The sequence below is a fragment of the Sceloporus occidentalis genome, unplaced genomic scaffold, assembly GCF_023333645.1.
Source record: "Sceloporus occidentalis isolate IW3139 unplaced genomic scaffold, rSceOcc1.0.p SCAF_4, whole genome shotgun sequence".
NCBI lineage: Eukaryota > Metazoa > Chordata > Lepidosauria > Squamata > Phrynosomatidae > Sceloporus > Sceloporus occidentalis.
Genome location: NW_028316984.1, coordinates 134377966 through 134393595, shown reverse-complemented (window position 1 = coordinate 134393595; position 15630 = coordinate 134377966). Strand labels below are relative to the sequence as shown.

Here is a 15630-nt window from a genome sequence, read left to right as displayed (position 1 = left end):
CTTTGCGAATGCGCAGAGAGAGACGCAACGCAAGCGGAGCAGAGCTGCTTCAGGGAGAACGAGGAGGAGGAGGAGGAGGAGGAGGATTCTCGCGCCGGAAGCGCAGCGCCCGCGAATTATTTCGCGCCTTCTCCAGCCCTGGAAGGTAGGCCTCCTGCCCGAACGCAGCTCCCTTCCCCCGAACTATTACTGCGTCCGCACTGGACAAATAACCCAGTTTGACACCGCTTGAACTGCCAGGGCTCGAGGCTGTGGGATTCTGGGAATATCGTACTATGGGACGTTTAGGTCCTAAACACACTGCAGGAATAATCCATTTCGAGACTGCTTCAACTGCCCTGGCTCAGTGCTAGGGAATTCTGGGAACTGTAGTTTTGTGAGGCGTTTAGCCTTTGAACTACAATTCCCAGGATTCCCTAGCACTGAACCAGGGCAGTCAAAGAGGTCTCGAACTGGATTATTTCTGCAGTGCGGATGCAGCCTAGGTGACACCTGAGGGGCTGCCCTCCTCTGACTCTCTGGGACTCTTTCCCCCTAAGTTTCCATACCATAAGGAAAGGCCAGGCAAGTGTGTGACCAGATGTCCCAACCACAAAAGAGGACAAGATGTGGGGCATTCAAGAAAGGCATTACCCCCCCCAAGCGCCCCCCCCCCACTAATATAAATGTTAATTCATGCTTCTTAGTCATGATCAAAATGGAGGACACTGAGGAATTCCTCCTAGACAGAAAGTTTAAATGTAGGGCCTGTCCTGGAAAAGGGGGGCGTCTGGACACCTTGCACTAAATCCATGAGGCAACACTTAGGTAAATCCAGGGTGACCAGATGTATCCTAACCCCAAAGGAGGACAACTAGGCACAATGCAGTGGAGGACATTCAAGAAAAAAGGAGGACATAACCAAATTAAAAGCTAGAAACACTAATATAAATAGAAATGCATGTTTCTTAATCATGCTCAGAATGGTGGACATTTCGGAATTCCTCCTGGACAGAAAGTTGAAATGGAGGACATTTATTGAGGGGCGGAGGAAGACATCTGGTCACCCTGAGCTTTCATAATCCCTCCCTGTTAGCTTTCCTGGCTAGGGAAGGTGGGAGTTATAGATGAAATGCTCTGGAGGGTCACAGTTGCCCATCCATGGCTGCACTGGCACTGCACAAATAATCCAGTTTGATACCGCTTTAACTGCTATGGCTGAGTGCTCTGGAGTTCTGAGAATCGTCCAAGCCATTGTATTCCTCATCTCCATGTATTGATATGGGAGAGCTGGACAGTGAAAGAAGCTGATAAGAAAATCAGTCCATTTGAGATGTGGTGCTGGATAAGAGTTCTGCAGATACCGCAGACAGCCAAAAAGACAAACAAATAGGTCCTACATCAGATCAAGCCTAAAATCTCCCTGGAAGCCAAGATGACAAAACTGAGGTTGTTATACTTTGGCCACATCATGAGAAGGCAGGAATCACTGGAAAAAGCAATAATGTTAGGAAAAGTAGAAGGCAGTAGAAAGAGAGGAAGACCCCACACAAGAAGGAAAGACGCTATCAGGGAGGGCACCAGCCTGAATTTGCAGGGCCTGAGCAGAGCAGGGGAGGATAGGGTTTTTTGGAGATGTCTCATCCACAGGATCACCATGGGTCATGGTCAACTCAGGGTAGTCAACAACAACAACAGAAGTGACTACTGTATATACTCATGTATACGTCTAGAATTTTTAGTCAAAAAATTGACCCCAAAAAGCTGGCTCAACCTATCCACAAGTCAATGTAAGTAGTGTATTTTAACTCTTCGCCTTCTCTGAGTAGCAAAAAGTAAGAGCTTGCTTAGTTCATCCTGGGAGCACCCACTCAAAAAAGGACCAACTCCATCTACTCTTTCCACCATGATGCTGCTTCTGGCCTTTTTGAATGCTTGGGTGGGAAAATGGCAGTGGTGGCCCCTCTTTGGTGCTTCCTCTTAAAAGAGTGCCAAGAGGAACTGGGCTTAGAAGGATCTGAACAAGACATTTCTGTATGAAGACAGTAAACTTCGTCCTTTACATCCTTTGTTGCATGGCCCTAAATTTTATCCTCGACTTATCCACAAGTCATATCAAAGTCCATAATTTTGTCCCCAAAACTTGCCCTCGGCTTATAGTCAAGTATATACTGTATGTTTTTTTAATACCTTGCCTGATGAAGATGCCAGTGGAGCTTCAAAAGCTTGCAACATGTATACTGTGTATTTTGATTAGTCCAATAAAGGTATCACTGTTTGGTGGATTTTGATGTTACTGGATTTGCTATATGGCCAATATCGCTATCCCTAGATGTTTTCTGGATTTCAAAATACTGCATTATAGCCACAACAGGGAATCCTAAAGAGAGAGCCAGTGGAGTGAGACCTTACTATTTGAGGTTTTAGCTCCAAGAAAGGTAAAACATTCCATCCCCTAAAATTGGAACGGCATTGGCATGGTTTACATCAACACCACCTAAAGTTTTCCTGATTGAAAAGCATGAAGGCTTCTTGAGAAATTCAGTGTCCTCTGCTTAACAAAGGGGCCTGTGGCCTCACAAAGGATGGAGACATACTAGATTGCAAAGGAAATATCTTTTTGTGTTGCAAATGGATGTTCAATTTCCTGGACTTTGAAAATCTCTTAGTAGCCACATGGCCAGAAGGAGGAAGTTCCAACCTGCAAGAAGTACCCCTTCATACACCTGAACTGAGAACAAAAACAGAAAAAATGCAGGCCAATGACTGACATCTTCAATTTTTTCATCTCCTGTATGGTTTTTAAAACCTTGCCTGATGAAGAAGCCAGTGAAGCTTTGAAAGCTTGCAACATGTATATTGTGCATTTGGTTGGCTCAATTAAGGCATCACTGTTTGGTGGATTTTTGATGTTATTAGATTTGATATATTACCAACACAGCTATCCCTGGATGTTTTTTTTTCCCCAAACAAAAGAGGCACTAAGATTAAGTCTGTCAGCTCTGGTGCCATGAGAAACTACAATTCTGACAATTTCATCACATTAAGCCATGGCAGTTAAAGTGTTGTCAAACTGGATTATTTCTGCAGTATGGATGCAGCCCTTGTTGCTCTGCGATTAAGGGATGATGGATCCTTTGGTGCAGCTGGTGTTGAAGAGCTAGCTGGTTCTTCATTATTTCAAGGACATTCACTTTAGGTTCCAGAGGGATTTGCCTCTTAGTCTGTTGCAACAAAAGCAGCAAACGTTTTTGTTGTTACGTCATAATAAAACTAATCTTTAAGAAGCCACATAATTTTTTTGTCCATTTGAAATGTTTCAAGTGAAATGTTGATTTGATCATTTTACATCTTCTTCCTAATCTTTCTTTTCTCAATAACTTAATCTTATTTTCATCTCCTATCCTAGACATTTTATTTCTTTCCTTTCCTTTTTAGTACTCCATTACTAACTATCCTCAGCATTCCTTTTTTTTAAAGAGTCATGTGGGTTTAACCGATGAATACTGTACATGAAAGAGCTTGAAAACAATACAGTGTTTCCTCTCAGAGTGAGGATGGCCACTTTCTGTATTCTTGCTTGCCACTTCACAGAGTGGTCTTGTGGGGATGTACCTGGAATTTGCTAGAGATCTGACCCCCAAATAAAGTTTCTGGAGCACTGTACTTAGTGTCTGCTGATGTTGGCTACAGTCCACACAAACTTATGCTCACACAAATTAAGTCTTAAAAGTGCCACAGGACTTCTCTCTCTCTCTCTCTCTCTCTCTCTCTCTCTTTCTCTTTTGCTGCAACAGACTTAACAGGCCACTCCTTCAAAAATCCCGACATGTTGTTTATATATCCTATACAACATCTAAAAGATAATGTGCAATATTGACGTTTGGAATATCTGTTCAGTAAAGTATTAGAAAAATTTTCATTTCTTTTCAAGTGAAATAGTTGACCAGCTTTTAAAACAGACATTGATTGAAATTCAGTAGGGTCAACAGGGCCTGGAAACAAAGGTTTAGGTTTGAGTATTTATTATGTGACATCAACTGACCACCTCTGAAAAAAAAAGGAACTTGTCTGTAGTTTAAATGATAAGAAATGGGCCTCTAACATATCTAGTCAGATTAAGCCTACTGCTTCTGTTTTATTTTACTTTAGTTTTGCAGACACAATTCAGTTAGCTGGATTCTATATGCATTATAGGACATTTACCTGGCCAGTGATATGGTTTTATATTCCCTCACACATTCTGTGCAGTCCCTTCAAAATGTTATAGTTGTTAATAACACATGAGTATAGTAGTTATTTGTGGGTTTACCATTTACTGTAGGCGTTTAAGATTTTTCTTCTCATTACTGAGATAGAAAAAAAATCTCCTGTATAGATGCCAGTTACAACTATGTTTGTTAATCACTGGGGAAAATAAATCGTTAATCTTTAATGATAGCACAGATCTTCCCTGACCAACAGTGTTTTTATAGGAAATGAGCAATCATCACTCAGTTGTTATGAGCTTCCAGCTAAGGTTTCACTAGTGGAAAAACATGGCATTGAAGCCAGAGGTGAACAGGGATTTGGGAACAGAATGGCTACCACTTATTAAAAGAGCTTTTTCCCCCCCAGGGACATATGAGGCTGAAAATTAGTACCAGTTTGAGAGGACATTCTTATTATCTGTGGTTTTTTCAGGCTATGTGGCTGTGTTCTGGAAGAGTTTATTCCTGACGTCTCGCCAGCATCTGTGGCTGGCATCTTCATCTCTGAAGATGCCAGCCACAGATGCTGGTTAAATGTCAGGAATAAACTCTTCCAGAACATGGCCACATAGCCTGAAAAACCCACCAAAAACTATGGATGCTGGCCATGAAAGCCTTGGACTTCGTATTTTTGTTATCTCCTTCTTCATGAAGCACTGCTCTTTCCCCAGAAACACTCTCTTAATTCTTCAGCATAGATGTGGGCTGGTGGCTGCAAAGGGCAAGGAGCAATCAGCTGACAGATGATACTGCTTTGTCTGCAGACACAACTGGATTTTGCCACTTTTTTGGTAGCTCATGACCTTTACTACAGAAACAGTAATTGAGCAATCACATACAGAGCAAGATAAAGAGTTTAGAGAATTTGGATATAATCGTCTCCTAACAGAGTATTTGGAAAGTCATTTGTTTCTGTAAAACTGGAAGGTCTTACTGCATGGCAAATGGTCTTGTGATTTATTAAAACATAAGAACATGAGCAGATGAACCAAGCACATAACATTTTCAATACCAGGTACATATCCAAATCCTTTGGGGCTAGAACTCACAGCAACGGCTCAATGACATGCCAGCGGTGCAGCCACGTTTGGATGCTGCACTGCTGGAACATCATTGCTGCATGCACCATCTGGATGGTGCCGCGCAGCTGCGGTGCGCCCATGATGTGCTAGGGTTGCGGGGCGTTTGTCTGTACCGGGCCTAAATAAGATGAAGATCTTGAGGCTGTAAGTAAAAAAAAAAAAAATCCTGATAGTCTTGTTTATTCTATCTATGCATACTTAGAATTCTCAGATCATGACTAAATTTGGTTTCCTGTAGGTTACTTCTAAAAGAAAATAGTTCTTTTCAATAATTAGCTCAAACTACAGCTTTTAGAAATAGCGTTTTTCTGCAAAAAACCATAATCCTGTTAACAAGTTCTCATCTGCCTAGCCTAATTAACTTTTCCCACATTATTTTACTGATTGTTTGTGTGCAGTAAAATTACTGACAAGTCTTAGTTTTTATTATTGTACTTGTTGACTTCTAAATTCTCTCAGTTGCTTGGACTTGTGAAAAATATGAACCAAAAAAGAGCTGCACACAGTGTATTTTATGCAAAAGTGCAAATTATGTGGCTGTCCCCAATATTTCTGGGCTGCATGACCTAGTCTCCTTCACTATTGGCAATGCTGGCTTCAGTCAGTTCTGCAATGTCCAGAAATCTACACAATCTCCCTCTTCCCATGTTCACTTGGACTCATAGGGAAACATTCCTCACGTTAAGTATGTAGGCCTTGCCCTTTGTTATATGCCAGTCAAAAGTAAGTGAGGATTTACCTTATGTCTTCACCCACACTCTTTACAGTAAAACTGGGGAGAAACTGCTACTACCTCTACTTGCCAGATTGCCCTCTGTGTGTGTTTTCCAGAAAATTCAACTGTTATTGCATGGTAAAGGTTGAGAATAATCTGTGTAGCTTCTTTGTTAACTTCAGATGCTGTCCAGTCAAAAGATTAAGAAGGATTCTGTGCAAACATCAAATTAATATGTTACTGTATAGTGATAATTTAACATTCTTATTGATTATTGCTATTTTTCATTTATCTTAATTCATTCTTTTACATTATTACATTGTTCTTATTTATGGCATTAGCTTTAACTAATAAAGTAAATAATTTTTGCATGACTACAATGTTTTCATGTTTGCTATCTTGTGAGTATAGAAGTGCATGACTACTGTAGGAGATGGGATAAGCAGTCTAGCCTTGTCCCACACATTTTGAGGGAAGCACATGGATATTTCAGACTTTCACTTGGTTTGGCTCTCTCCTGATGTTTTGCACTTTATGCCCTAGTATTAGCCATACTGGCTGGGGCTGATAATTAGCAGATTATGCAGATACTGTCTTTTTCTAGAAAATGAAACAAAAATACATTAAGGAGAACAGATCGATTATCTTGTATAGATACAATCTTAAGCACACAGACTATATCTGGTGTCAGTATAACTCTTCTTTTACCATTCCTACTTTTTTCCTTCATATTCTAATTACTGGGAATCATTGATAGACATGGGGAGAAGATCAGAATAGCAAAATAATAAATAAATAAACAAACAAACTTACTTCGTTGAATCTTTGATTTTGCAAGATTGGAAATCCCTGTGGTTCCCAGAACAATATGTCCTCTCTGTCAGAATATGACTGACTAGTTTAATAGTGGAGGAGAGTGGATGGGTGGTGCCTCTGTTTATATAACACACTCTTGTAGAGGCATATATTCCCATCACATTTATTTATTATTGATCATCTCCAGACTGTTTGAAGTTTTAGATTTTCTGGGGGCTGAAAGAAAAAAAAACACCTATCTTGAAGAATCATGAGGGAGACCACAAATGATAGAAGAAGAAGAAAATACAAAAAAGTAACTCCACTTGTAGTACTGCATGTTTCTAAAAATAACATCAGCTTTGGTATTACTGATTCACACCCTTGTGTTGGATACAGGCAATTAATTTTTGCATCAACTCTGGAAGAAGAAGCTTTCCTAGACTTGCTTAACTGGTTCAGAAAGCAGTCAAAACATGTCACTGACTGCCTGTAGAACATGCACCCTACAATTCTAGGTTTGCATATGACCCCAGGTCAGTACTAATGGTGTATTCTTGCATCCTGTAGTATGTCCCATAGCTCTCAGGGAAATTTCACACAACTTCAAAAATTTTACACCAGACCTTTGCCAGAATCTTAACTATGATTTGTTGAACCATTGGCTGAAATTCCTATATTTTCCAGTAAAATTTTATCTGGTAGGACTTCGGTATGTTAATAGAACTAAGGTAATTTTATTGTATTTCTTTTGATTATATTCTGTGAATTGCATTTTTCAGTCTCACAGCATCTAGAGCTAATGGAAATTAAAATTAGAAGGTACATTTGCAAATAGTGCCAGTAAATATGTCAATAAATATGTCTTTACAGATGAACTGCAATGAAGATGACAGAAAGGTACAATATTTTTAGCTATGTACTGAATTTCCTTGTTTGGCTGCAGTGCTGGTGAATACCTGGAACAAAATCTTAATCCATCATGGCTGTTCCAATAGCAATCCTGGACTGTGATCTCTTGCTTTATGGTCGTGGACATAGGACACTTGATCGCTTCAAGCTGGAAGATGTTACTGATGAGTATCTGGTGTCTACATATGGCTTCCCCCGTCAGTTCATCTACTACCTGGTAGATCTTCTGGGTGCCAACCTTTCTCGTCCTACCCAGCGATCTAGGGCTATCAGCCCAGAGACTCAAATTCTTGCTGCATTAGGTTTTTACACATCTGGCTCTTTCCAGACCCGCATGGGAGATGCCATTGGCATCAGTCAGGCATCTATGAGTCGCTGTGTTGCCAATGTTACTGAAGCCCTAGTGGAGAGGGCTTCTCAGTTCATTCATTTTCCAGAGGACAGTGCATTCATGCAACAAGTGAAAGATGACTTCTATGCATTGGCAGGTATGCCAGGGGTACTAGGACTGGTGGATTGCACCCATGTAGCAATAAAGGCACCAAATGCTGAAGACTTGTCATATGTAAATCGAAAGGGCCTTCATTCCTTGAATTGCCTAATGGTGTGTGATGCCAGAGGATTGCTGCTAAGTGCAGAAACACACTGGCCAGGCAGCCTGCAAGACTGCACTGTACTGCAGCAGTCTGCCCTAAGGAACCAGTTTGAAGCTGGTATGTACAAAGATGGCTGGCTACTTGGTAAGTTCATTATGATGGCTGACTTTCTGAAAATGTGTTGTGGCAGAATATTTCACTAGCATGTTAGATAATGTGATTATGTCACAAAATTTCCTAGACTTTAGAAATCTCTATAAAAATTAAATAAATAAAGGTTGATTAAATTAACCTTTATCCCTGTCTTTGTTTGGAAGGCTGACTTCAGATGACTATCCAATTCATTATCAAATCCTGGAAATTAAATTGGAATGTCATTTTCCTATTTGTTTTGTGACCTCTCATTTTTGTGTTTGACAGGTGATAATTGTTTCTTTCTTCGCCCTTGGCTAATGACTCCTCTGCATATTCCTGAGACACCTGCAGAGTACAGATATAATATGGCACATTCGGCCACGCACAATGTCATTGAGCAAACATTCTGGTCAATTCGATCCCGGTTTCGTTGCCTGGATGGATCAAAGGGAACATTGCAATATTCTCCAGAGAAAGCCAGCCACATCATCTTGGCTTGCTGTGTGCTTCATAACATTGCTCTGGAGCATGGGCTGGATATATGGTCTTCCCTGACAATGGGACAGATGGAACAGCCAGAGGAAGAATATGAACATATGGAATCACTTGACTCTGAAGCCTATCAAGTTCGCAAGGAATTACTGATCACTCACTTTAGCTAACACAATGAGACATATCACTGATTTTAAAAAAAGGGTGGGGGGGGAGGGGAAATGAAGCAAATATGGCCAATTCTGATTTTCCTTTAAAACTTAACAAGAGAATGGAATGGAGGTAGGATTATTTGTAGGTGCTATGTGGGGGCGGGGAGGTGCTGAAACAATTGCTTTGTATTTGGAAAATATTCCACATTTATTAGAATTGCTTTTTGTTATGCAAGTTTTAGCTCAATCTGAAAATACTCAGCATTTCACTACTAATGTTCAGTCTTTTTGGATGCAGTTCTTCAGAGACACAAATATGAGATCAAAGAAGATGACTGTCCTAGTAAAATGTAATATCTTTAAGGATTGCAAAATGTATTAAAAAGCATCTTGTTCGCAGTGTAATTAGATTCTAAACAATTGCATTTATATTGCTAACTGAAAGTAATTACATATTGACTTGTACACAGTAAAAATCTACATAAGACCCCCCTTTTTTGCTATATAATTTACCACTCTTGTTTGTCTTTTAAAAATGTAGGAACAATTGCAGTTGTGTAAGGGAATGAATGGCACAAAGTCCTTTGTTTCTTGTACAAAATGACAATACGTTGTGGCGTATTTATGTCTTAGTGGATATATGAAGGTATTTACAGAGGCAAAAGTGTAATGGGAGACTTAAAATCTCTTGCCTGGGAACATTTATTTGAAATGGCACATGTGGGCAAGTGAATTTTTAACTGGTAGCATCTGTTTGAAATGAACCAGATTGCTAAGTTTAAGCACATCTCCCATAGCATAGGAGAATTTTTGTTTTCTTGCTGTTAACACAGACAATATTATTAGATTCATTGGTTTGAACAAAGAACTGGTGTGCATTACTTGCAAGAAAAAGCTATGGTACTGGAGATTTTCAGTTTAGACAAAACAAAACCCAGGCAAAGGGAAACTTGATAGAGCTTTATACAATACTATATAGTGTAGCGAAATTGGACAGAGGGTTTTCTCTTTCATTACACTAGAACTCAGGGTTATTCAGTTGAACTAGCTGGCAGGTGAACATAGTTGATTTATGGAAATCACTGCCACAGAATGTAGCAACAGGCAGTGTCTACTAGCTTGCATCATGTTAAAAGGGGACTAGACAAATTCATTGAGGAACAATCTTTCAGTGGCAATTAACCAAGATATGAAATCTCCATGTTGAGTGGTAATATTCTACCAACAGCCAGTTGCTGTGGCAACAGTAGGACAAGGATTTTGTCTTTAGGGCCTGTTTGTGAGTTTCTAAGAGACATCTTCTTGTGCTACTAGTCACAGTGGGAAACGTTGTTAGACTAGGTGGGTCTTTAGTCTGATACAAAAGGGCTTTTACATTAATGAGAGCTTCCTATGGGGACATTCTTATGTATTAAACATGAAAAGATTCTCTCAGGCATGAGGGGTTGATATATATGACAGAAAACAAGGGTATATACTATATTATGGAAGATCACTGGTGGGTGCTAACCTAACCCTTGTGCCCCAGTTTCTTTGGTAGGAGAGGCTTCCGTAATTGCAGCCTCACAGAAATCAAAGGAAATAAATTCTTATCTGCACCTGCCCTGGTTTCCATTTCTTAATCATGGCCTTTTCTATGATCCTTGCCATTGAAAGTTGGCAACTTTAATTATAAAGCCTAAAAATTGGCTTTTATTTGAAACTGTCCATCTGTCCTCTAGTTCCTTCTTGCCATCCTTCCTCTAGTTTGGCTGTGGAGAATCACGTTGGGAAAGTGGTGGTGGTAAATTAATTCCCTGTCCCATAGCCCTGCGTGGACTGGATGATGTTACAGGGTGTATTTCTGCCCCGATATCAGCTATGGCTGCACTGCTGTTGCTGTTGGGTTCCCCAGTAAGGTGTTGAGTTCTGCTTTGCACTTTCCCAGGGAACACCTTTGTCCTTTTCTACTCAGAGAAACATCAATGGGAGTAAAACAACAAACCCCTGGCTGGGCTTTGCTATCCTTTGTTTTCCCCACCCTGGGATAAAAGCAGGAATGATCAAAGTCTTAGCCAGGTTTGTGAGCACCATGGCTGAGTCCCAGTCAGGACCTAGGGCCTGAACAGACAGGCCAAAATAAAGGACCACTTTGGATGTATGCTGTTTAAATGCTGCATGAATCCTAAGTGGCTGGAAGCCGTGCTAAAGCCACATTCCTGTCCTAAGGACTAGAGAGCAACTTTGGTGCAGCTTCTGGCTTAAGATGCGTGTGTCATTTAAACAGCATACCTCCAAAGTGACCCGAAGCAGCTTTATTTTGGCTTGTCTGTTCAGGCCCTTAGTATCATCACTTGCAGGACTGGCTAGTAGTAAGTGGCTGCCTCATTTTCTACCTGCTTTGCCTTCTAGTGGGGCGGATGCAATGCTCAGAGAGGAATCCTCATGTTATCTGCAATAACTGAGCAGAAATAATACGGTGAATTAACCCATGTGCTCTTTTCCAATGGGGAGGACGAGTGAGGAGTAGGATGGAAATTTTGAGGGCAAGGGGCTTTAGGAAGAGGAGGGGCAGATTAGACCACATTAGCTCTAATTCTTCCTGGCTTTGTTCCTTCCTGACTGGGCAGTCAGGATTGACCTTTTGTTTGTGCCTGTCAATATCCTGATGTAGATTAGGCTGTTGGCAAACCCTGATAAACAGCCTAAAGTTCTTCATTTGGATTTAGCTCAGGAAGCTACAAAAAACAATGGCATCCGTCTACAAGTAAGACTGGAAAACCTGTGGGTCCTCAAATATTACTGGATTTCAGATTGTAATTTCTTGTTCTGTGCTTTGCAGTCAGCTCTGACTATTTGAAAATGTATCCTAAGGCTCTATTGGGAAGATATCTTCCAGTGAGCTTCTGCACTGTCTTCCTGAGGTTGAGATTGTGTGACATGCTGTCAGAATCTGGGATGTTCTGCCATGTGTAGATCTGTCTGGTTGTGAATGGTATTGTAATAGTTATAATGGTTTTTAGTTGTTAGAGTGGTGGAGAATGAAGGGACACATAATACTAAGGAAAGCTAGGGAGGCAAGATTCAAAGGGGTGCCTGGTCTTTGAAGCTGGAATGTGCAGATGTGAGTGGGAGGAACTTTCCTAGTTTCTGTTGAGAAGCAGATAATGGTGAGAACACTGGAACAGGTTTTAGGGACTGGGCGAAACAGTTTGTGTTGGGGAGAAAGGGCTGGTTTGTTTTGGTTGTTAAACAAATTAAGGAAAAGCCCATGTAGTTTATAAGTGGGGTACTGTTAAGGTTATGCCAGTGTTTGTGGATTATGGCACTTCTAACTTCAGATGTCTTTCTGTTAACACCTTGGTATTTTCTGGAGTAAAGTTGCCTGTTTGCTACATAGACTTATTAACTAAACAACTGGGGGATAAAAGCAGTTCTTGACACTTGCCCAAAGTAATCTAGTGGATTTTCAAAGCTAAGCAAGGATTCAAACCCTGCTCCTAAACTAAACCTGCAGTCCTAGTCAGATACAGTACCATGCTGACTGTTAGGGGAATAACATCTGTGAGGCCAGAGGTTCCCTAGTCTTAATGTTCCAAGTAAGATTCTAGCCTCCACTATTCTTGTAACCTACAGCATTAAATAAAAACGTGAGGCAATTAGATGCTTAGTTGACTTTCTTTATGACTCCTGCCAAGATGTGAAAAAGTGTAAAGACTCCGAGAGACCCTAGTCTACAGCACGACTTCTCTGTGTGCCAAAGCTATGGAGAGTTGGCAAGTGTCCATAATAGAAAAAAGAGAAGAAAAACTCTTTCAACTCATTTTTAAAGTGTTGACTCCATAATACCATTTTAAAAAATAAAGTTATGTAAGGTAATTGTATAATTGTAATTGTCACAATGACATTTCAAAACATGCAATAATGGTAGGAGAATGTGCTGCTGTGGCATCGAATTAGTATTTTACTTGTCATTTTATTATCCAACTACCATTTAAACAACTGTGCTCATACACACCAAATGTGGAAACCAGACTTAGGCAAAACTGATTAGAAATGAGAGGACCTTATGAAACCCAGACATCACTATGCATAACAAATTGTTGCTTAAGGAGGTGAGGCTGAACCTTAATTAAACACTCATCAGCTCCTAGTGAGATCATGACAGAGCTGTCAGTAATTGGCACTATTACAAAAAAATTAAAAAATATAAGTGGAAACATCAAAGAAAACTTAGTTTAAGTTGTAAATTGGGATGAGATCCTACGTACCCTAATATCTCAAAATGATTCTTTCATATTATTTATGTTTGTTTGTATCTTGGATGTTTGAGCAAAAGCAGTCATAATTTGTGAAAATTATGCAAGACTATCTCACTGTGTGTTTATTTGCATGTACAGCATATCCCAGAGCCAGGGAACTGACAGACTTCTAGATTACCAACTAGTATCCCCCACTATTGGCCAGGTTAGCTCAGGCAAATGGGAATTGGTATCCAACTGCATCTGGAAGATCACACATTCCTTTGCCTTGGTGTAGTCCTTGTACTTTGGGAAGCCAAATGGAGTAGCAGCTTTTTGACACACTCAAGCATGATAAAATAACCATGTGCATGGTAAATGAAGTGTTGGGTATTTGTATTATAACAGAAACACATTCTGCAATTATCTAATTCAAGAGTGGGGAACAACTGAATCTCCAAAACTTAAAAAAAAAAAACCCACTTTTTTTGAGGGAGGTTTAAACCTTTTGGGGAGTTTTAACCAGTTTTTTTTTTTTTGCATTAATGGTTTAATGAAATAATTTGAATCCTGCTTATATTAATATGGTGAAACATTATTTTATGTGTTAGAAATCTTGATCAACAGAGTTTTTATGCTTTCTAACATTAATAATCCAACATAATTAGGCTTTGGTAATAATAATAATAATCATAATAATGATTTATTTATATGCTGCCCAATCACTAGGAATCCGGGCGGCTTACAACAGAGGAATAATACAAAATAAGCAATAACAATAAACATAAATAAAAGAGATATAACATAGCAGCATATTAAGATCACAATCAACAATAGCAGTAGATTACAAAAATAAAATATAGCAAATCAATAGCAGCATATTAAATAACAAAATACATAGCAGTTAATAAAGCAAAACAAGTAAAAGGGAAAACTAACAAACATTCTTTGCAATAAATAATTAAAACAAACTAAGGGAGGGCGAGTTCCTTCAGCGTCCTCCAGCTGGCCCTTGTTGGAGTTTGGGCAGGAGATGGGAGGAGAGCACTGGGTCCCCCCTACCCTCTCTTGGCTGTATGATTTACATCTTTCAATAAAACCTTTTATTCACTACTTATTCCTATTAAATCTGAATATATGTAACTATACATAATAAAACATACAAAGTACTCTCAGACTACATGCAGGGAACTTACATAACTATACTGTCCCTAGCTTAAACTACCTTTTGGTTCCAGTGACTGACCTGGGGAGGTAGCAGAATAATAGGGTAGGAAGTGTGAATAGGTTCATACTACTTCTCATAGTATGGCTGTCTTTATGGCCCCACTGCCATGTTTTCACTACTAGCCCATACTGTCACTCTGATTTCCATCTTCCTTCAGAAAATGCAATGGCTGAAATGGAAAGATAAAGAGCTACGCTTTCCAGACAGCACTATAGGTCTGTAGTGTGAATGTCATCTGGTGGTCCATGTACTAGTCAGGCCCAACCTTGTTTAGCTTCAGAAATCAGATGAAATTAGTATGTTAAGGATCTTATGATGCATTTAGAAATATGATTTTAATTTGAAACAGCATAAGAACTAGATGCTTCTTCTTTTTAGCACTTTTTATTAGGGTAACATGTATCAGTTTACTAAAGGAAATGTTTGCCCTAAATAGTTATCTCAAAACATTTTTGTCATCAGTCTATATTGTGATCTGTTCTAGAAGAAAGGTGTGTTTGGAGATGTATAACCTATACAATTAGAGTTTCAGAGCTTTAGCTATCCCCTTGATGACCTTTAGCTAACTCCTTTATGACCTTTAGTAATGTGATCAAGGATTATTGCAATTCCTTCTTCTAAATCGTTTTCCAACCTCACTACCATGCTTTTTTCATCACATGATGCTCTCTGTTAGTGCTGCCAGTCTAATAGCATGATCCTAAGTGTATTGACGTCAACTGCTACATTTTCCTGAGTTCAATGGGACTTACTGCCAATGCCATTTGCAGATTTAATCCTGTCTTCCTTTTTCTCTCTGCTGTCAGTGGAGAGGCATGCATTATTTATGGGAAACAGATATTAAAATGAATTTTGTGTGTAAAGAAAAGAACAACAGAAATTTATTTGGAAAATGTATTTTTCATTTTTAGTGAGTGATTTTCTATATAAACATATACTGTTTTAAGGAAAACCTGCACTGCAGCACTAAAATATTACTTGGAGTCTCGGCTGATTAGAGACTATTAACAAAAACAAATTACAATAACATCCAAAATCCACGAAACAGCAATACTTTTTTTTTAACATCCAAAA

General features: G+C 39.5%; 1 protein-coding gene across 2 annotated transcripts; it reads left to right on the top strand.

The window, feature by feature from the left end:
* The first annotated feature begins 60 nt into the window (after positions 1 to 60).
* HARBI1 (harbinger transposase derived 1) lies at positions 61 to 9153 on the top strand. Of its 2 annotated transcripts, none has more exons than XM_089521553.1 (3): positions 61 to 145; positions 7695 to 8473; positions 8750 to 9153. In XM_089521553.1, the coding sequence occupies exons 2-3, from the start codon at positions 7804 to 7806 to the stop codon at positions 9124 to 9126; spliced, it is 1047 nt and encodes a 348-aa protein (XP_089377679.1). In that variant the 5' UTR covers positions 61 to 145; positions 7695 to 7803; the 3' UTR covers positions 9127 to 9153. The 2 variants fall into 2 exon arrangements, with proteins under 2 accessions (XP_089377679.1, XP_089377680.1); XM_089521554.1 differs by lacking the exon at positions 61 to 145 and adding an exon at positions 5318 to 5455.
* The last annotated feature ends 6477 nt before the right edge of the window (positions 9154 to 15630 follow it).

Coding starts and splice junctions, on each gene's coding strand:
- HARBI1 (XM_089521553.1), top strand. CDS start 7,804: ATGGCTGTTCCAATAGCAATCCTGGACTGTGATCTCTTGCTTTATGGT. Junction 8,474..8,749: donor CAAAGATGGCTGGCTACTTG/GTAAGTTCATTA, acceptor TGTGTTTGACAG/GTGATAATTGTTTCTTTCTT.